This window comes from Oculina patagonica, chromosome 3 (assembly GCF_052425735.1).
Source record: "Oculina patagonica isolate OP01 chromosome 3, crgOcupat, whole genome shotgun sequence".
Lineage (NCBI taxonomy): Eukaryota > Metazoa > Cnidaria > Anthozoa > Scleractinia > Oculinidae > Oculina > Oculina patagonica.
This window is the reverse complement of record NC_135760.1, coordinates 12,787,005-12,807,853: the sequence shown is the minus strand read 5'-3', so window position 1 is coordinate 12,807,853 and position 20,849 is coordinate 12,787,005. Positions and strand designations below refer to the sequence as shown.

The following is a 20,849-nucleotide window of genomic DNA, read 5'->3' as shown; positions in this document are numbered from 1 at the left end:
GCTGGAAATTTGTGATGTAATTGTACAGGTACTGGTAGTCAGACAAACCACTTATTTTCACTTTGTCCAAGTCACCATTTCACTTATCATTTGGTAGTCAGACATTGAAATGTATGCATGCTGTAACTGAAAGGTGAGGCCAACTCACCTAGCTAAACCCACATCACTTGTCCCCAGGGCTACTTGTCCCTCTTAGCTGGCTGAGCCTGGGGCATAATAAACAAGTGGCTCTGGAGACACATGATTTCATTGGCTAGATTTTTAACAAAGAGAACCAATCAAATCATGTGTCCACAGAGCCACTTGTTCCTCGTGCCCCAGGCTCTGCCAGCTAAGAGGGATAAGCAGCTCTGGGGATGAGAATGAACCCATCAGCATGTGGCACAGTATAATTAAGCTGGAAAAAGAAAACTACCATATAAGTCATTATGAAGTGGACATGCTAGGCTGTCAATGAGCTTAGGAATAAGCCTTATTCATGATAACGTCATATGCCAAAAATTCACCTCCAAGCCTCGTTTACACATGATTATTCTCAACCCTCTGCCACCTTCATGCAGTTTTCTTGCGGATATCCTTTTCACCTTTGCTGCTTTGGAAATATGTTCATGACAAAATTTACAAGTTTGCACTTTGAGAGCGAGGCTTGGTGGTAAAACTAGCCAGTCCAAACATGCATAAGGGCTATTTTGGCTTTCCTGTCAGTAGTCTGCACAGACTGTCCTGGCTAATAACATGAACTTATCTCAAATTGTTGTTTCATCAGTGGATCAACTGGCAAGCCAAAAGGTGTCCTTCACACTGTAGGAGGCTACATGCTTTACACTGCTGTTACCTTCAAGTAAGTACTAAATAACGTTGTTTGTAGTACTTTTTTATATTTCCTTAATAAAGTTAGGTCATGTTGTTGTTGCTGGCACTTAATTCATTCTGCTTTCTGTAGCATATGAAGCAAGAAGGAACTGTTTCCCTGGATTCTAATTCTTGGTTGTAGTAGATTATTTTGTACAATAAACCAAGCCAGGTTCGAGCCCTATAATGTGTTGATCTGACAATGCTTACCATAGGGTTAGCAGTGTGTCTGTCTCATGTTCAGCTGTTGTGGACTAAATGGTTTGATATGATTATGTAGGTATGTGTTTGACTATCACCCAGGAGAAGTGTACTGGTGTACAGCAGATATCGGTTGGATCACTGGTCACAGTTACATCACGTATGGTCCATTAGCAAATGGTGCAACAAGTGTGCTAGTGAGTTAAATGCAAATTCAATCTCATTATTTTGATTCTCTTATGTCAGTTCAGGCTAGTCTCTCTGCTGAATGAATGCCTATGTTGTGGTTTGATAAAAACGAATTTTAGGTCAGTGACTTTAAGCTAGATTAATATGTTTCTAATGCTAAAGGATTATGCAAATAAAACTGAAACAACAGGAAAATAGAGCAGTTTTCAATTGAGTGTCATAAAACCAAAACCAAAGTAATTACTCTGGCCAATCACAAAGGACACAGACAATCCAGTGAACCAATCAAAACTCAAAGCAAATACATGAAGCCAGCACGAAGCACAAAAAAAGTGCGCGAGCGAGTCACAATTGGTTTTGGTTTTAGTTCTGATTGGCTGAGAAAGTGGCACGAGATTTTAAAGCCAATCACTAAGCGAAGCAATGCAAAACCAAAGCAAACGCAATTAACTTTCGACACTCAAGTGAAAACCGCTCTACAACTCAAAGTACCGAAAGTTTGAAATTTATTTTAAACTACTGTACAACATCTACATCAAAAAACCAAAATCCAATTTTTGAAGTTCAGGGACAAATTAGAGAATTTTATTTGCTCCTGATTTAATGTCAATGTGACCTCAACAATGTTTTTATTTTGGAAGCACAGGCAGGAGGCTGTTACTACTGTAACATTTATATCTTACAAGAAGCATTTTCTTCTGTACCTCCATAGCGAGTGAACAGGAGGGTCTCTACTTCCAGAACTGCTGTCCTGTAGACTTCCCAACCCCCTCCCCCTCCCCCTCCCCACTATCTGGGGAAGTCTGGAATCACAGTAGGCTATCATGTTTATTCTGCATCACAACAGGACTGTATAACAGTACAAAGTCACAGGAAATGATCCATTTTAATTTTCATTCTTTCTTGATTGTAGTTTGAGGGTACTCCATTTTATCCAGATTCTGGACGTTTTTGGAATGTGGTTGACAAGTACAATGTTTCAAAGTTCTACACAGCTCCAACAGCTATTAGAGCCCTGATGAAGTTTGGAAAAGCTGTTGTACAAAAGTAAGGGACACACCACTTTTTTTTGTACTGGATTCTCATTTTACAGAATCAGAAACCCATAAGGGTTGAAAAATGCACCTCCCTATAATTCGCATTGTACAAAGCGTTTGCACATTTGTTTCTATTATCGTCATTCGTTTCTATCAGGAGAAAAACTTAGCTTATCAAAATTGCAATATTCGGATTAAATTCACAGTGAGCGCTAGCTTGCGCTCGATGGCATATCTTGTTTTTGAACAACCTTGGCTGAATAAAGTTGAATTGGCTAAATTCTCCTGTTTTTTCGTCGTTAAGTACACTGGAGAACATCGCTTGGATACACTAGTCTTTATGAATTTCTTTAGTTTCTGTAGGAAATTTACAGCGTTAAGGTCGGAATTCAAGTAACTCACCGCAAAACCAAAAATTTTGTTTCGTGTGTCGTTACGTGTGTAAAGCATTTGTGTAAAAACTCTTCGTGTTTCCAAATATGGTACACTGTGAACGCGTGCTACACGTTTCAACTCTTATGAGTTTCTGACAGAATCTTATTGCCTCTTTTTTACCCTGAAGGCTAGATAGAAACAAAAATATTACAAAAAACTAGTTTTTGGGTGGAGGGAAAAAATGGCAAGCCAATAATCATCTTTTAATGCACATGGAATGTTCAATGCAAGGACTAAGATTCAATCCCAGGATTTTTTGTTGCATTAAGCTTCCTTACAATGGTGCTAAATTGTTGTCATTTCATCAAAAAGAAAGATTCTTTCTGTCATGTTTAATCTGTTTAATATACCATTTCATTGATGCATAGTTTATTAAAAAAATCCACAACTTAATGTTAAAAGTCTCCATGCAAAATTGCAGGTACAATCGTAAGTCTCTAAAAGTGCTTGGAACTGTAGGGGAACCTATAAATCCTGAGGCATGGCTTTGGTATTATCACACCGTGGGTGATGAGAGATGTGTGATTGTTGATACATACTGGCAGACGGAAACTGTGAGTAGTCATTTACACCGCAATCTGATTGGTTGTCTACTCCTTGTTGGCTATATGAATAAGATAGATCACAGTGTAATCAGTTGCATTCAGGTTATTTTGTCAGCTTCTTGTTACATGTCATCCAGGGCATATTCCATTGGATTGCACTGATAATATGAAGGCTCAGTTACTGAACACAAGTCAAGCTTACTGCTGCTAATAACAGAGATTCATTCTGAAATTTCTAAAAAATGGTTACTATATCAACAAAACTCTATGTGAGGTATTTTTTTCTCACCCATTGTTCTCTTCATATTACCTGTAAGTCACATACTTGCTCTAACAAGTGCATGTATTTGATTGTGATTATACTTACAAATAACACAAATGCTTTTGTTTTCTTTTAGGGTGGGCATGTCATCACATCACTCCCTGGAGCCACACCCATGAGGCCAGGAGCAGCAGTAAGACCTTTTCTTTTAGTCTCTAAGTGACGAGTATCAGTTTGCGTGTAGAATCAAATGTTTATAATTCTTTTTATCCCTTGCAGTCTTTCCCTTTCTTTGGAGTTGTGCCAGCCATTGTTGATGAACATGGAAATGAGCTTGAGGGAGCCTGTGAGGGATTTCTGGTAACAAATCTCACATTCACTCTTTCTCTTGCTATTTCAACCATTTATCTCATTTGACAAAATTTAATGTCAGCTGCGAATTTCATGGAAACCATTTTTCACGAAGATATTTTCAAGTTATAATTGACAAGTACAATAATTATTTGATCCTCTAATATGAATGACTTAAACACATGCATGAATTTTCCACCTTGAAGGTGATGAAGCAACCTTGGCCAGGCATGGCAAGAACAATCTACGGGGATCATGAGCGATTTGAACAAGTTTACTTCTCCAAGTTCAATGGTTGCTACACCACAGGAGACGGTGAGTTTCTCATCTGATCAGTATGCACACTTGTCCATCAGGCCAGAGATTATCCTGGATTTAGTAGCATTAAGAGACTGGGAGTATTTTTACTCCCCCTGGATGGTATGCTACTCCATTGCAGGGTTACCCCCAGCATTAAAGTCACCGGTACTCATTTGTAAACCTTGGTGGAGAAAAGCACTGCCAGAGTAAAGTGTCAATTAATGCCCAAGAACACAACACAATAACCCCGGCCAAGGCTCAAACTCTGACTACTCAATCTGGGGTCCAGCACACTAACCATCACCCATGTCCAATACACCCAAACTGGATCGATTCGTCAAGAGTACTTGTCGATTCGACACGAATCGCACGGCGTTGATCCGCATTACCGGAAGTCAAGGGGGAACACAAAATAAAAATATAAACCTTCCTCGTTCTTAAAACGTGCCATCGAACTGGATCGATTCGTTAAGAGTACTTGTCGATTCGACACGAGTCGCACAGGTCGATCTGTCATTTAGAAAACTAACAACATTCTGGCCAACAGGGTGGGTTGAAAATGTTGTCGATTCGACTCGTTCGTTTGATTCGTGACGATTCGTCGGCCTTGATGTCGGCCCGAAATACCGGAAGTCAATTTGCGCAACACTTAGAAACTAACATCATCTTGGCTAACAGGGTGGCTTGAAAATTTCGTCGATTCGACTCGATTCGATCGGCATTGGCGTCGACCCGACATACCGGAAGTCGATTTGCGGGACACTTAGAAACTAACATCATCTTGGCTAACAGGGTGGCTTGAAAATTTCGTCGATTCGTGACGATTCGTCGGCATTGGCGTCGACCCGACATACCAGAAGTCGATTTGCGGGACACTAGAAATAATATCATCTTGGCTAACAGGGTGGCTTGAAAATTTCGTCGATTCGTGACGATTTGTCGGCATTGGCGTCGATCCGAAATAGCGGAGGTCGATTTGCGCGACACTTTAAAATATCACTTTGGCTAACAGGGTGGCTGGAAAATTCGTCGATTCGATCGTTCGGACTATCTCGCCTTGCTGCGGCAGGCTCACCTTGGGGCTCGCTACGCTCACCCTCGCGTGTGCCCCAAGGTGGCGCCCAAGTGGCCTGCTCGCAGGCTCCTTGTGTCGACCCGACATACCGGAAGTCCACGATCACTCGTTGACGATCGACATCGGTCGCAGTCACATCGATCAATTTTCAACCCACCCTGTTAGCCAGATACTGTTAGTTTTCTAGTCCCGCGAATCGACAATGTATGCGATCGAATCAGGAACGATCGTCTTATCTCTCGTCGTTAAACATTTCCTACCCACCCTGTTAGCCAAGATGCTGTTAGTTTTCTAAGTCTTGCTCAAATCGACCTCCGTTGAGTCGAATCGTAAAGTGAATAGTCGTCGACAGTTTGGGTGTATTGGACAACCCTCCTAACCATTAGGCCACTGTGCCTCCAACTCTAGTAGAATTGACTGTATATATTTCATGTCACCTCGCTAAATTGGTGTGATTCTTTGCTGTAGGCTGTAAGCGCGATGATAATGGATATTACTGGATCACTGGTAGAACAGATGACTGCATGAATGTCTCCGGTCACTTGCTGAGTACAGCACAAATTGAGAGTGCTTTGGTGGAACATGATGCAGTCAGTGAAGCTGCTGTTGTAAGTTGACCTTCCCTGTATTATTACTGAATGATTTACTACAGAGTTTCATGTTCAAACAGATTGTTAAAAACACATGATAAAATGAGATTGAAACAAGCTAGTACATGTTTTTCCTGTGGTGATGCTGTTGACAGGTGATGTTGCAAGTTCTTGTTAGTAAATTTTGTTGACTACAGATACTGATCGTGTGATGTCTAGTAATTCTCCAAAGAATGTATACTTAAGATATACTATAGGTGATAATGTCCAGGTAGTAAATCCCCATGCATTAAATTCTCAGTTTTAACTCAAGGAAAATATTTGTAAGATAGTGCAGTTAGAAGATCATTACTCAGTGTTGAGCTCAGGCCCTGTTTTGTTTTGTGTTATGCGCAGGTGTCCTGTCCTCATAAAGAAAAAGGAGAAGGGATCTACTGTTTTACCACATTGATGGAGGTAAATTAATGTAGTTTGAACCTCTAGAACTAGAAAGTTTCCAAGCTGCTTCAGTGTAGATTGAAGTACTAAGAAAAGAGCATGTGGAAAAGCATTTAAATAAATTAAAATAAAGAAGAAAAAGGGAGGTTAAAAGTCTGTTCTGTTCCAAAGCATGGAGGATCAAGCCATCCTTGTCGTGCTGGACAGACTCTGGTTTCTATAGCATGCACCAACAAGGAGCACTGCTACCCCTCCTGGGTGGGGTGCACCAAGGAGGAGTAAAGCTATTCCTCCTGGGTACGATGGGTGCACCAAAACTACGAGCACTGTCCCCCCCCCTGGAGAGATACCAACACACCAACTAGCACCCCTGTTACCTTTCCTGGGTGGGGTACACCAACTAAGAGCAATGCTTCCCCTCCTGGGTGGGATGTATCTAGTCCACTGAATTAGTTATTCTAAGTTAAATGTCCCAAGAAGACAACAGAATGACTCTAATCAGGCAAGCACAGACGCATACAGACCTTAGTCCAGAACCCAATAACTCAACATTATAGTGCACCATGGAAAGAAGAGATCACTTTAACATCCACTGTTATTGGGTTTGTGGTTAACTTGAGTTATGTCTACAATAAATACAACTAAAACCCAGTAAATTTACTTATTTTTGTACTACTGTGTTTTCTTTTTTTGCCATATTTTAAGGAAGTGGAATTTGATGAACAGCTCATCAAAGAACTTAAACAAAAAGGTAATGAAATGGTAGTGGAATTCTTACGTTTTATTTACTCACTGCAGCACCAATCGTGTAACCTATTTTCACAGCATTTTTAGTTACTCTCTGTATTCCCACAGACCTGTTGTTATCACAAGTGTGATTTTCATTTCCTTTGTCGAGTAGTATTAATAAATATTTTGGTTCATTAAATTTTTATTCACATGTGAATTATCCTAATTTATTTTGAAGGATTTTGTTGTCATTAATTTTAAAACTAAGTTTGCTTTTTTAACTAAACGTAATCTTACACAGTTAACAAGACTGACATTTTGTTTTGCTGTAGTTCGTACCAAGATTGGGCCCTTTGCAACCCCTGATGTCATTCAAAATGCACCTGGGCTTCCAAAGACCCGCTCTGGCAAGATCATGCGGCGAGTTTTGCGGCAGGTTGCAAAGAATGACAAGCACATAGGTGACGTGACAACCATGGCGGACTCTTCTGTTGTCGACAACCTGTTTGAAAACAGGCCTCATGTGGATTTCATTCATGAGTGGCATAACTCTTAAAGAAACTATAACCTTTATGGTTTGTCATTGCAACGGAAAGAAAAGGAACTAAAGGACACATCAAGCTCAGAAATAAAAATTTCGGTCTCTGATTTTTCATACTACATGACATTCGTTTTCTGTTAAGCTCTCAAGGGATGGTGGATTGTAAACGTGACAGTTTGTTCGTTTGGATAAAAGTATAAGAATGATCAGCATTTGATGCTTCATCTTGAACTATTTACAACATGTTTTGTACAAGATCCTTTATTGCCAAGATGTAGTTGTCTCAAGTCAAACATTTACATGTACTTCGTATTTTGTATGAAACAGGCTAAAGTTTATAGATTATACATAATAAGATTATGTAGGGTTAGCGTATTCAATTTATATCTTACTGTAGTTATCAAAGATTTCTTTCATGTAAAAGCAACCTTTTGTATTAGGTAATGCAATTTGTAGGGGATTAACAAACATTCATAACAGAGAAAACCTTGAAGAATGTAAAGTAATGCAATCAATAAAGGTTTAAAGGTCGTCTTTCAGGCATTATCATTTTGGGTCAACATACTGATGTTAGTAAGTGAAACTAAACAATGTATGCTAAAAAAGTTGTTTGTTTGTCCTTGGTCTAGACTACAAAATAGTCTTCATGAAGTGGAACAGAAAACACAGAATTTCATTGTAAAAAGTACCTTAAAGGGACTTTGTTATTTCTTGTGAATGGGACTTGCAAACCTAACACAGTGATATTCTCTTTTTTTCCAAAATGAAGACATCAAATCAAACAATTTATGAGTTGTACATATAAAATATAACTCAGTAAGATTTACATATGATAACAACTAAAGATTTTGTGTATGAGAGGGAAGTGCTGTTTGATATATTGGAATTTAAACTTGGTTCTGCTAAGCAAAATAAAACAAACAAAAGATAATATTTATCAAACCAAGGTTGAGGGATTAATAAATTGTTTCTTTTTTCATTCCCCCAAGCCTTAAAGCCAAATTACCCTATTGTGCCATTACACAAAAAGTCATAAATTTTGGTAGTCACAAGCAGCTTACAAGTCTGAATATGTAGCAAAAAGCACCCACATTCCATAAAGAAAAGCCTTCAGTGAACAGAGGTTTAAATTAACTATTATACATCTGGTCTGGAAGGAATGATGACTCTTATTGGGTAAGTCTGTTCCATCAAATGTTCAGGAGGATGCCACTGTTGAGTAATTACGATAAATGAAAATCTCTCTATTCTTGCTCCAAGGAAACTTGTCTTGCTATACTCCTCACCATCCCCTGGTCGGACAAGCTCCAGAAATCTGTAAAATATATCATTGTAGTAAAAGTGTTTAGTGCAATTTACTTAAAAAATGCAAGCTCATACTCAGTGTTTCCATGTTGCTTCTCTTTGGAAGATGCAAATTCTTAGACAGTTTGAGGAGTTCAGTCCAAGAATAGGTCGAGGATCAGATGTAATTATTTGATGTTATTGTTGACAATTTCACTGAAGAGGTAAACTGATAATAAAATTTATATGTTAAGTCTTTTGGAGGATCTTCCATTTATCACTTCAGAGTGAAATTGTTTTTCGTCAATAAAGATGATTATATTGACACATTCTAGTACTCACTTGTTATCTTTCAGAAGATCTTTAGACATCAGTGATGCCATGAGGCCTTTTTGGACTTCATCAAATTTCATGGCAGCTGTGTCAAACATGTCAACATCCATCATATCCAGGACTACTGGTTTTCCATATCTATCAAAAGATAATGCTCTGAAGAGGTACTGCATTAATTACCACCTCCCAGGAGCAGTTTGTCAAAAATGATTGTTAAGGTATTTGCTAGGGTGAAAGCTCCAATGTTTGTCAAAGCATATCCTATACATGGCAGTCGCAATGTTGAACAATTTGACAAGGAAATGACAAAGCCATGAAATGATTTGGGCGGAAAGACTTCCATTGATTCCCCACTTATTGACTTTGACACTCATATTTGGTGTTTTGCCACTGTTGTCCTAACTGTTCTCTAGGAAACTGTCAGCTTCATGGGCTATGCGAAATACTGATTGCATTTTTATCTGCTTATTCTGAGTTATTTAGGGTGATCATCATGAATAAATAACATTTATCAACTACATTACTGTGTATCATTTGTTTACACACCTTAAACCTCCCAGAAGAGCCAAACGAATCACTTCAGGCTCCATCTGCTTTGGATTGAGTGCATTTATGAAGTTTGTGTCACGGTACCGCAAGAAGGTGGAGCTCTGGGGAGTGGAATCAATCAGTAAAGGCCATCTGTAAAGCAGGTGAGAAAATGTTTGGTATTGATTTGTTTTGCTGCTAAGTCAGAGTATCTATTTGTACAGAATGATAAAGCTCTTCTAAATAAATTACATTTGTACCTTCCATCTGCAGCAATCTTGCCACCAACATCTCTGAACAACACATCATCAAGGTCTTTTATCATCACTTTCACACCTTTCACATCCTTGCCATCTTAAATAAAAATAACTAAAATAAAGCAAGCTTTCTGTGCCATGAAGCAGCTAGTACTTAGAGTAAAGTATCTTGCCCCCCCCCCCCCCCAAAAAAAAAAAAAAAAAAAAAAAAAAAAGAAAAAGAAGAAGAAGACAGACCACGACCAAACTGGAACGTGGATCTAACCCTTCAGCCAGTGTCACCCTTAACAGAATAAACATGTTTTGGAAATTTTGCACTTAAGGGTTGAAAGGAGACCTGTTTTACAAGGAAATATATACAAAGACTTTTAATGCTGCGTAATATTTAATGGCATAACGGCATAAGATATGATAGGCCTAAGTGTTGTACTGTGAAAATTCCATTCAAAAGAAAATTATCAGCCACATCTTCACTTCATTTTTAGAGGGGGCACCCTTCTTATAGTGCAGGTGTTCCAAACTTCTCATCAACACATTACAGACCACCCAGTTATTCATGGTTTCAATAATGTTTACTGAACAAGCAAAGCAAAAACAAAAGATGCAAAAAATGATCACCAGACTATCAATGGTATTGCATGTTTCACCATAAATGTAAAATTCATTATAAATATTGTCACCTTCAGAATTGTCATCCTTTTTATGTTGCTCTCTAAGTTTAAGTTTCACCTAAAAAAGAAAGAGGGTTTTAAAAAATGATCTCTTGAATTAAGAGAGTGTGAGTACCGGTAGTTCAAAATTGAGTGGTGAAAGCATGAAATGCTAGCCAGTCCAAGGAGCCTGTACACCTAAAAATGAAATGTTTAAAATCTTATCTCTTAGAGTTGTCATTCCCTGCATTTCTAAGTCAATTTCATCTTCTTTTCACTACCTACCTTTTGCAAAAGACAAAAAATAATACAGTCAACTCTCTCTTAACGGACACCTCTATAAGACGGACACCTGTTGATAGTCCCTGATATTTTTCAGTCATTTTACTGTAACCAAACTTCCTATAAGACGGACATCTCTCTAAGACGGACAATGGACACTTTGAAATCATTAACGGACACTTGAGAAGTGTTTTTTATCATGTTTTATTTGTGAAAATACTTCCAAACTTCGTATCAACCTAAAGCAAAGTTAGTCAGCGCCCTAAGGATACGTGTATACCAAGCTTACTAAGCAAAAACAATGACGCTTTAACAGATTACTTCTCTGCTTACGTGTATGGACACTATATAGAGGTCGTTTTCTACTTACAATATTACAGTTTGTAGAAGCTCTTAATTTTTGCTTTAACAAGCAAATACGGTCCTTTTATTATTTTAGTCTTGTTACAGTTAGCAAAGGTTTGTTGCATTGTGCAAAGGTTTAGCTTTATTATCTCAGAATTACTGGTGGCATGTTACCTCGACTCTCTACATCTACAAGGCGGACACCTTTCTAAGATGGACAGCTGCGGCCGGTCCCGAAGGTGTTCATCTTAGAGAGATTCGACTGTAAATAGGAAAATGAAACAAAATGAAACATGTTTACTATCACAATGTACCTGAGCAAGTGCTTCTTTTGAAGCCTCTGCTTTTTTTCTTGCAAGTTCCAGCACTGCCTCTGCATCATGTATTGCCTGCAAAACAACACAGTATCAGGAATTTGCTACATGGAGAGCTATATAAAAAATAACATTTCTGCATTATGTAAATTATTCCAGTCATTTTCCTTTTACATAGCAGTATTCTTTGTATTCACAGTGGAGTAAATTTGTATTTAGTATTTTTGGAGGAATATTTTAATAAGACTAAATTTTGATAAACATTTGACAATAAAAATAAGCGGCAGTAAGACACAACATTTCGATGTCATCCTGACATCATTTTCAAGTGACAAATAAAATAACGGTTCAACAGTGTTATATATGCGGTTAGAGGTGTGATGTTTCATTAACATTTGTTTTAAACAAATAGTTTCGCGTGGATAGAATCCGATTGCGTGTTCAGGCTACGTTTCTTCTTTCTAATAAACAACATTTCGTAAATCAAGCAGTCCAGTTTTCCGCTGCATTTCTTTAGGACGGAAAAATTACTGGTAAGGTGGCTGATGTTATTAAGGCCGTGACTGTTCTTTAAATGCTTCCCAATTGCGGAGAACCTATGTTCATCAATACATTGGTGTAAATGCCAGCTAGTATAGCCGACATAATCTGCATCGCACAGATCACATTGGTAATTGTACACAATGCATTGTTGATTTATTAAAGGTGGTTTTGGTTCACGCATCGCAATATTTTAATATGCAGATAATGAAAAGGGACAAACACTAAAGAAAATAGAACCTGCACATGGTATACCTTTAGAAAAGTTGTAGATTGAGCAATAATTTCTAGGTGGTTTAAGTCACAGATATGTACACTGTATATGACTTGCACAATATTTGTCTCCTGCTTGATTGTGAGCAACATGTATCAGGAAATTAATGTATTATCAGCCCTGAACCTACTCACGCCAGCTAATAAACCTTGTCACTAGTCTTGTAAATAGTACATTATAATGTTTACAGCTGCTGAACTAACTTATGACATAGTAACACACCTGAAGTGTGACATCTTGTTTGTCCGTCTTTCCTTCAGCCATACACTTGTCATGTTCAAAAATCCTTTTGTTAAGTTCACAGTGAGCTTTACCTAACTTGAAACAAATGATAAAATGAACATTGCATTTATTAAACATGGTTCAAAGTGAGACTGTAGAATAAAAATTATCTTTTTTTCTACATCTCATGTATAAATCCCATGCAAGTGTGGAATCAGTTTCCTGTTCAGAAAATGTATTTGTGGACTTCCGACACGTAATAAGTTTGGAATTATTTTAAAGTATTTTGGGCATAGATCTAGGGGGAGGGGGGACGCTGGAGAATCCAGCAAAGTCCTTTCATAGACTAAAAGGTAGGAGTCAGCAGGAAACTGTAATCTCACCAGTTGGGTTCTTCACTTGAAGTGGCTGCTGCAGTAATGACTACCGGTAGTTGTTGCTGCAACAGTTTTCATCATGAAATCATTATTTTAAGGTGGACCCTCTTATAACTAAATGTATGATTTTACAATCTAGTAATTTATTAGTTACTAGAACCTTGAGTATTTTGAAGCTTAGAGAAATAAAACAAGTAGAGACTTTTATTTTGTGTTTGTAATCATTGTCAGTAGAATTTTAGCCTATTGTTTCAGGTGAGATTAGAGCTACCTTTTCTTTACCTCTTTTTGATGAGCATGGTTCTCCTTTTCTGCCTTTTCTATTTCCTTTTCCAATCTAACGAATTTAAGAAAAAAATCATTGCTGATCAGAGTAAAAGGAGGCAAAAGAATCTCTAATTGGACTGTAAGTACACATCCTTATGAAACAACAAATTATCGTTGATAAAGATAAACGTATTTTGTCACAGTAGAACTAGTAATCACAACCTTCAGACAGCTACACTGAAGGTCACAGGTATAAATAAACAGTCCCTGTACAAACCTATTGTTCTCAGCCTCCCTCAACTTTCTCTCTTGTTCTTGTCTGTTATTCCTATCAGCTTCCAGTTTTTCCAGTAACACATCTGTTTGTTTGATGTCCCATTCTTGTAAAACCTGTTCAACAGCTGGTATTGCTGCCACCTTTTAACAATATATTTCACAAAAGGTAAGGATGTATTGAAACTGAGATCGCCTTTTAAAGGTAACTTAACCAAGGGATCAACCACTACCTCTTGGTATTGAAAGCAAAAGCTCGCAACAATACCCCTGGCCTTAAAAATGGGACAGTAGAGAACATTCTCAGAGCAGACAAGTAAATACTGACGTTCTAGGGAAATAGTGACTTGCTGTGAAAGAGAGAAGGTTTGGGGGAGAGGGGCGGTGACTGCTCTATCACTTACATTTGGGGGGGCTCCCCCCCCTAATCCCTCTACTAACTATGCTTACATGGACGTTACATGCACTTGATCCATATATTATAACATCAAGTCAAAGATTTTTCCTGCTATGCAGCCTTCCTAAGCCCAATCAGCATCCCTGTTAGCACTGACAATAACATTGTCTGGTCTTACCTGAAGTGCATTTGTGCCATCATCTGCTATCAACCTGGGATCACCTCCATGCTCTAGAAGTGTCTAGTTTATGATTTGAAAAACAAAAAAAATTCCACTTATTAAGTTAATGTTGTGTCATGATTAAGAACTGCTAAATACTACAAGAAAACCTTTGGTAATTAGTAGAGGGAAATAAAATTTTAGGCTTGGTGAAAGAATGAAGGGGGATTATTGTACTAAGTATTAAATGTTATAATTTGTTACTTACTTCTTCGATTCTAGTAAGTACCTGAACAGCTTGAAGATGCCCTCCAAATGCTGCACGCCACAGTGGAACTCGTTGATACCTCCCCCTGGAATTCAGAGCAGCCCCTCTTTGGATCAGAAGCTGTATAGTGTCCACATGGCCGCCACCTGCTGCTTCTGACAGGGGGGTGTTATTGTTTGCATCTTCACAGTCTACTAGTGCCAGTTGGTGTCTTGTTATTAAAGATTGCCGTGCAGGTTCAGATAAGTCTGATCTTTTCAAGTCTTCTTCATAAGCCTATAAGGAATTCAAAGTATGGAAGATGTCATCAATTAATGAGAAACAAACAGCAAAATGTAAATTATGCCGCTTGTATAATTGCATATAAGCTAACTCTTTTGCCATTTTTTTATAATTTTGTGATGTTTTTAAAAGTGCAAAGTGTTTAATAATAAACAAAGGGTACGTGTGTAATGAAATATTTTTAGTATATCTGGTCTTGACCTGCACCATTCACCAAACCTAATATGTGAAAGAATACATGGTTTGCCATGTTGTATTACTACTGGTATAAATAATAAATCCCTGTCTTCTTGCTTCTCTTATGGGTTCCTGCCAGTTTTACAAGTTGTACTCTTTTACATTATTTTAAACCATTGTTGTTCAGATATTTGGGATCCAAGTTCCTCAATATCATGCTAAAACTACAGCCACAGAGATGTATCTTACCTCATCCAGTACAGCAAGAATTTCATCATTGTCACCATCAAATGCAGCTTCTAGTATTCTGCTTCTTCTCTTTGCCTCTTCTTTCCTCTTTCTTCTCTCTTCCTCTTCCTTTTTTCTTTCTTTTTCTGCTTCTTCTCTTTCCATCTGGACCAGCTTTAGCCATGCCTGTATCACAACGAATTAACAGAAACGACCATCCAAATCATCCATAAGTGATGGCCTCAGAACAACTTATAAGAGGGGGAGTCAAAGTGAAGATGAAAACATTCTTTATTAATAAGGGGGAGTTTTGACACCATTAGTCCTTATTTTCTTTTAAAAACAAAAAGGAAGGGAGATCTTGCACCACCCAGGCACCTTGCCTAGAACCTGCCTCGTCCCCAGGCACTGATTAGCCGGACATTGAGGCGGTTAGGTGTGAAAACAGAGAGCGCGGGGGGTTGATGGTTTCCCGTTGGCATCAGGCTCAGAACGCCAAGCGAACCATGCTCGTCAGTCCCACAATGCCAAGCGAACTGTGCACGACAAAGAAGGAGGACGAATGGGGACGAGGCAGGCGTAGAACCACCACTGACAAATGCAACTGAGAGATAAATATCTGACTTGTCCCCAGTTGTCTCTCATCTCTTCCTTCCCATGGTTCCCCCTGTTTGAGGCGAGCTTTGTCTCAAACATATCATCTAAAGCTGACTTGATAGCATCTTTCAGCTTCGCTTGATCAATCGCCATAGCTAATGGTCATCAACTTACACTGGTACCATACTAAATAGCTAAGTAGAAAACTAATAAATTGAAGAAAATTACAAACTTTTCGGGACCGGCTAAAAAGCCGCCATAACAGCATGACAACCGCTGACCACAGGTTTTATGTACAACCTTGTCAAAGCAATTAAATTTTTTTAACTACTCAGCTCGTTTAGTTTATTTCTATTCTGAGTAGTTTTTTTGCCTATTCTTATTATGCTGTAATTTATCTTCTATTTAATTTGGCAAAATAAAATGGTTGTTGTTGTTGTTGTTGTTGTTTTTTCAGTTTGACCCAGTCTCCCTGGACACAGGAGAGACAGAAAAGACGACTGGGGAAGTGTCAGGATAAATATAAATATGATTCCAGATTAGAGTGCATGCATTGCCCATTTTCCTAATTTCATGAAAACCATCCTGACTGACTGTTCAAGCATACCTAATAATTTGTTGCCGCTGTACATATGTATAGAACTGATAAAGGTGTAACCAGCCTCCCCCCCCCCACCCCCCATCAAACAAGAGATACACTTGTTTTCTCATGGGCGATCAGCCTTTTTTATCCTACCTCCTTTTGAATCTTGTCCATCAACTCTTCATAATCTTGTTTATCTTTCTTTCTCTTTGCCAGTTCCTTTTTAGCCAAATGTCTTCTTATGTATTTCTGAATGATTACTGCAGAATCGTCATGCTTTGTCCATTTCTTGCCTTTATCCTTGAAAAACAGCAGTGCAAAAAGATGTTCCAATATTTGATAGTTTCCTTAAGCAAGCTGGTTGCAAACTTCTGTTTGACTTATAACAAGTTTTGCTATAATATTTTGTGAATGGAATGAAATACTGGTAATAATCACCTCTGTGTCAAAGGCAGAGAATATCATTGTCCTATGGTCAACTGAATGCTGGTCATAACCTCCCCAAGACAAAACGCCTCTGAGACATAATGCCCCCTATATGACATGACGCCCCCTTTCATAAGACATATTTGTATTTGCATATTTATTGTGTACCCTTAGTACTCTATATTTTTTTTTTTTTTTTTTTTTTCCTTTTTTTTTTTTTTTTTTTTTTTTTTTTTTTTTTCTTTCCTTCTTTTTTTTTTTTTTTTTTTTTATATTGGGCGAATTTTCCTCAAAAAAAAAAAAAAAAACTAAAACCCCCCCCCCCCCCCCCAACCCAGACTTCGCGAGGCCCTGCGAGTCACGTATTACTAGTACTCTATATTTAATGTTTCTTATTTATTATTCATACTTTTATACAGTTGACAGGATTGCTCGGCGTAAAGGAAATAAATGTTGATGTCTCCGTAAAAACTAAAATCTTATTTTAAGAAGTTTCGTCTGACTGCGGCACCAGAACAATAGCTGAGAAGTTACGTCAGCTATTGTTCTGGTGCTGAGGTAAAACGAAACGTCTTAAAATAAGATTTTTGTTTTTACGGAGGTGAATAGCTTTTTTAGACATGTTACCATGGAAACTAAATGTGAAGCAGACTTCCACACACATTGTACCTTTGTTGGAGCAGCATTTTCCTTGCCTTTAGCTTGCGCTTTACTTGGAGATGTGCTACCTTTCTTGGCTGGAGCTCCCTTAGTTCCACTTGCTCCTGGTTTAACCGCCGCTGCGCTCTGCTTCTTAGCGGCAGGTTTGGCTGCAGTACCCCTTCCTGCAGGCTTTTGAGTAGTAGTTTTAGGAGCCGCCTTTGTGACAGGAGATGGCTTCTTTGGAGGCATTGTGGGTTACTAATGTGGTTTAGGAAGCTGTGGACTTAACGACACCCTAGTCAGGTCTAGTCAACAACGCATTCTACAACTCCGTCTCTCCTCCATGGACGCCATTTTGTCACACTTAGTTCCCAGGACTTCACCGTCATAGGGAACATTTCATCCATTGCGACATTTTGGGAATGTTGTGTGGGAATGGCTGCCGGCGATTCTTCGAACTGTATAGATATTACTGAAAACGGCAATAGATTGTTAACTCCAAATGGAATTCACAATACGGATGAAACTGATCTAGCTGCTTCTAGACAGCCTCCTCGTAAATATGTTCAATTTGAGTCCCAAAGGGTTCACATTATCTGGGATCTTTTCGCCGTTGCATCCATTTTGACTTTCGTCGCCGATATAGCATCCGATCTAGTGGTTTCCGTGTTATATTACATGGATGGCTCTTACTTGTGGTTCTCCCTAACGCTAGGATTTGTACTCCTTTCTTCCATTGTCATGCAAGTATTTTCTGCCAAGTGGTTTCGTGAAGACGGCGAGAGCCAGAACTGGTGTACAAAGTTGTTGCATGTTTGTCAGCTTGGTCCGCTTGTGAGGTGAGATTGGGCTTGCATTTGCTAATCCAGTATCCATAAACTGAGGATTTACCTTGCTAAACAAACACTAGGAAAATGAAATCTTTGAAGGCATACATCTTACATACAGTTCTATGTTCTTTACATAGTTTCGTGTGTGTCTTAGAAGACGGGTCGATCAACTTACTTTAACTCCCTTTTCGAAATTATGTACATTACACTTATCACCTTATAAAATATTTGAAACAAAATTTTCACACTTCTACACCCTTCTAGAGCTTATTTCATGTGTTAAATTGTTCCATCGATTGATTGATTCCTAATTGATTTGATTAATTGGTTGATTGATTGATGGACAGATTGACTATCACGAGGATTTTGATTGTTTTTCGTTGATTATGTTGTGTTATTACATAATGTACCTCAACTTGTTTAAAAAATAATCCTTGAACACCAAGATATCAAGCAAATTCTTGTAAAAAAAAAGAGAACAAATCGTCATCATTTATAGCCTACTTTGGAAATAAAAGTGTGAGAACTTGAAAACTTCTGCTGGAATTTTTCACGTTGAAATTCATTTTCACCCTTTCCACCCATGGCCAGAGACACTCATTGACAGTACACTAGATGGTAATTTATAACGAACCTAGACTTTTATAAAAAGTTATAAAAAGTTAAAGTTAAAAAAAACAATTTAACTTTTTGAAGTTACACAAAATCTCTTGTGATACTTTCCCTTCCCCACTCAATTATTTTTAAGTTTAAAAAAACATACTTTTAGGAAAGGTTTCACAGATAAGTTTATTTGTTATTTCTTTCCTTTAATAATTTTCTTGTAGCTTAGTTTGTTTACTTGAGATCTTTTTTTAGGTATTGGCGTGTTATAAGAGCTGGGTGGCGTACTCGCCAGGAAAACTCCAGTGACAGTGATTATGAAGCCTACCTGGCAGAATGGAGAGACATCAGCATGTTGAGACTGTTTGAATGCTTCTTAGAATCCGCTCCTCAGCTGGTCCTACAGCTGTATATCATGGCTTACAACAGGCGATTTGAGATTGAAAGTGACCTGTTCACAGCCATTGCAGCTGGAAGTTCTTTAGTGTCACTTGCATGGGCAATTGTTGCATACACCAAGGCTCTCAGAGACTTTATTGGGAAAGGAACTTCAGTTTCCTGGATTGGCTTTTTTCTTCAAATTGTGTGGCGCATGTGCATGGTGGCATCACGAGTTGTGGCTTTGGTCTTATTTGCCTCTTATTATACGACAGGATTGTTTGCGGCTGTGGCAGCTCACTGGTTTGTCATGACTGCTTGGCTTGTTTGCCAACAAACCCATTTTTGTGTTGATGAGAATGGAGTGAGACACTTGTGTCGCGAGTATTTATTTGACTCTGTGATTGGCTTTGTGTACATTTTTTGTTTTTTCAACATTAAAGAAGGCATGACTCGTATTCGAGTTACTCCTTATTATGTGATTATGCTGGGGGAGAACACACTGTTTATAGTGATGTGGTATCCTTTTAGAACACTTTATGGTGACATTGAGACTGCAGCACTTGGCATTGTGTGGGGAGGATTTGCACTTGGCATTCTGTGTATGATTTCATATTACCGTTTTTACCATCCTAGTCTTCCTGTAAAGGGGATTTGTGTTAAGAAAACGCAACTGGATATGCAAGAGAACCAACGCTTTACAATTTGTTGGTGCCTTTGCTGTGAGATCCGAACAAGGCAAGCCAACTCTGCAGAAGCTGAGGAAAGATGTTCGTTAGCCATTCGCCAAAGACCTTACTACGACCCAAGGAGAAACACTGGAGCTGGTGCAAATGGACACTTACCAATAGACATAGATATTTTGCCACGTATGTCATCAAGGGAATTGCATTTGCCAGTTGATACTAACCATCAGCAGCCCTGTAATGGAGTGATTTCTGGAATTCAGGGTGATTATCAGAGAACTGTGTGGTTGTAGTGTTTAAAGAATTTGTCCTGTATGGAGTGGCAAGCTAATTTAATTTAGTCTTGTAATTTACAAAATATTTGAGAATTAAGCTATTAGTGACAGTTATTATTTATTGTTAGCTCTTTCACTAGTTTATAGAGAAGTATTTAAATTTATTTAATAAAATTTTCCTCAACATTACAATATCATTAGAATATATGCACAGTGTAACAAATAATTCAGTAACAAACATTATTTTTTAATAGAACAACAGTAAAGCAAGTGACCATGGATACTGTATCCTGGACGGACAATGTTCTTACCAATTAGGTACACCTTAGACAATGCAAGAACAAATGCATGATGGTAATTTGGGTGTTGTGAAACAGATGTGTTAACTCATTCATCTTACAAACCAAGTTATTGTTGCATTTTGTTTCTAAAGTAATGTCAAGACAACAGTTTATTCTCCAGCAAAGTCAATACTGTCAGTGGCTTGGAAAATTAATCCACTAGCAGAAAAGGAGATGACTAGTACGGTCTTTACACAAAAAAATCCTAAAAAACTCGTTAAAATGCACAGAAAAGCTCTAAATACTTCAAACGCAGCACAGACAATGTTGTTAGTGCAGGGTGAATTGAACAAAAAATGGCTTTCTTTGTGCCTTGTTTGGCTGTGTTAGGTTTGCAAGGTATTGTGGTAAAATGTACAGTGGCCATATTTTTCGGTATGGTGGATTGTGAACATGTACATGACAGTGATGTGCTTTAAGGTAATTTCTAACCTGAATTTACTGCCTTCATAATTTATTAATAATTAAATAATAATATGTCCATA

At 38.2% G+C, this 20,849-nt stretch overlaps 3 protein-coding genes across 3 annotated transcripts in view; 2 read left to right on the top strand and 1 right to left on the bottom strand.

Moving 5' to 3' along the window:
• The window catches only part of LOC144646675 (acetyl-coenzyme A synthetase, cytoplasmic-like), a 19,010-nt gene extending 10,931 nt beyond the window's left edge, over positions 1 to 8,079 (top strand). The window contains exons 8-18 of the mRNA XM_078506346.1: positions 767 to 841; positions 1,133 to 1,250; positions 2,156 to 2,289; positions 3,136 to 3,268; positions 3,658 to 3,714; positions 3,801 to 3,881; positions 4,079 to 4,187; positions 5,716 to 5,855; positions 6,234 to 6,293; positions 6,981 to 7,026; positions 7,337 to 8,079. Of these exons, the coding sequence (XP_078362472.1) occupies positions 767 to 841; positions 1,133 to 1,250; positions 2,156 to 2,289; positions 3,136 to 3,268; positions 3,658 to 3,714; positions 3,801 to 3,881; positions 4,079 to 4,187; positions 5,716 to 5,855; positions 6,234 to 6,293; positions 6,981 to 7,026; positions 7,337 to 7,560 (1,177 nt within the window). The 3' untranslated portion in view covers positions 7,561 to 8,079. The remainder of the gene's footprint in view (positions 1 to 766; positions 842 to 1,132; positions 1,251 to 2,155; positions 2,290 to 3,135; positions 3,269 to 3,657; positions 3,715 to 3,800; positions 3,882 to 4,078; positions 4,188 to 5,715; positions 5,856 to 6,233; positions 6,294 to 6,980; positions 7,027 to 7,336) is intronic.
• On the bottom strand, positions 7,791 to 17,691 carry LOC144646676 (IQ motif and ankyrin repeat domain-containing protein 1-like). The gene is made up of 14 exons (XM_078506347.1): positions 17,279 to 17,691; positions 16,337 to 16,483; positions 15,025 to 15,189; positions 14,338 to 14,592; positions 14,067 to 14,129; positions 13,496 to 13,635; positions 13,234 to 13,288; positions 12,575 to 12,670; positions 11,539 to 11,613; positions 10,628 to 10,676; positions 9,951 to 10,044; positions 9,709 to 9,843; positions 9,172 to 9,300; positions 7,791 to 8,860 (listed from the first exon to the last, which is right to left on the bottom strand). Exons 1-14 carry the CDS (start codon positions 17,498 to 17,500, stop codon positions 8,683 to 8,685), a joined length of 1,803 nt encoding a protein of 600 aa, XP_078362473.1. The 5' UTR covers positions 17,501 to 17,691; the 3' UTR covers positions 7,791 to 8,682.
• Positions 17,641 to 20,849, top strand: LOC144646677 (XK-related protein 8-like). Its single transcript, XM_078506348.1, has 2 exons — positions 17,641 to 18,090; positions 18,940 to 20,849. Exons 1-2 carry the CDS (start codon positions 17,687 to 17,689, stop codon positions 20,039 to 20,041), a joined length of 1,506 nt encoding a protein of 501 aa, XP_078362474.1. The 5' UTR covers positions 17,641 to 17,686; the 3' UTR covers positions 20,042 to 20,849.

Excerpts from the sequence above, each read along its gene's own strand:
- LOC144646677 (XM_078506348.1), top strand. The coding sequence starts at position 17,687 with ATGGCTGCCGGCGATTCTTCGAACTGTATAGATATTACTGAAAACGGC. Across the intron at positions 18,091-18,939 it reads CAGCTTGGTCCGCTTGTGAG|GTATTGGCGTGTTATAAGAG; the intron begins GTGAGATTGGGC and ends ATCTTTTTTTAG.
- LOC144646676 (XM_078506347.1), bottom strand. The coding sequence starts at position 17,500 with ATGCCTCCAAAGAAGCCATCTCCTGTCACAAAGGCGGCTCCTAAAACT. Across the intron at positions 14,593-15,024 it reads TTCTTGCTGTACTGGATGAG|GCTTATGAAGAAGACTTGAA; the intron begins GTAAGATACATC and ends AATTCCTTATAG. Across the intron at positions 10,677-11,538 it reads CAAAAGAAGCACTTGCTCAG|GTGAAACTTAAACTTAGAGA; the intron begins GTACATTGTGAT and ends TTTCTTTTTTAG.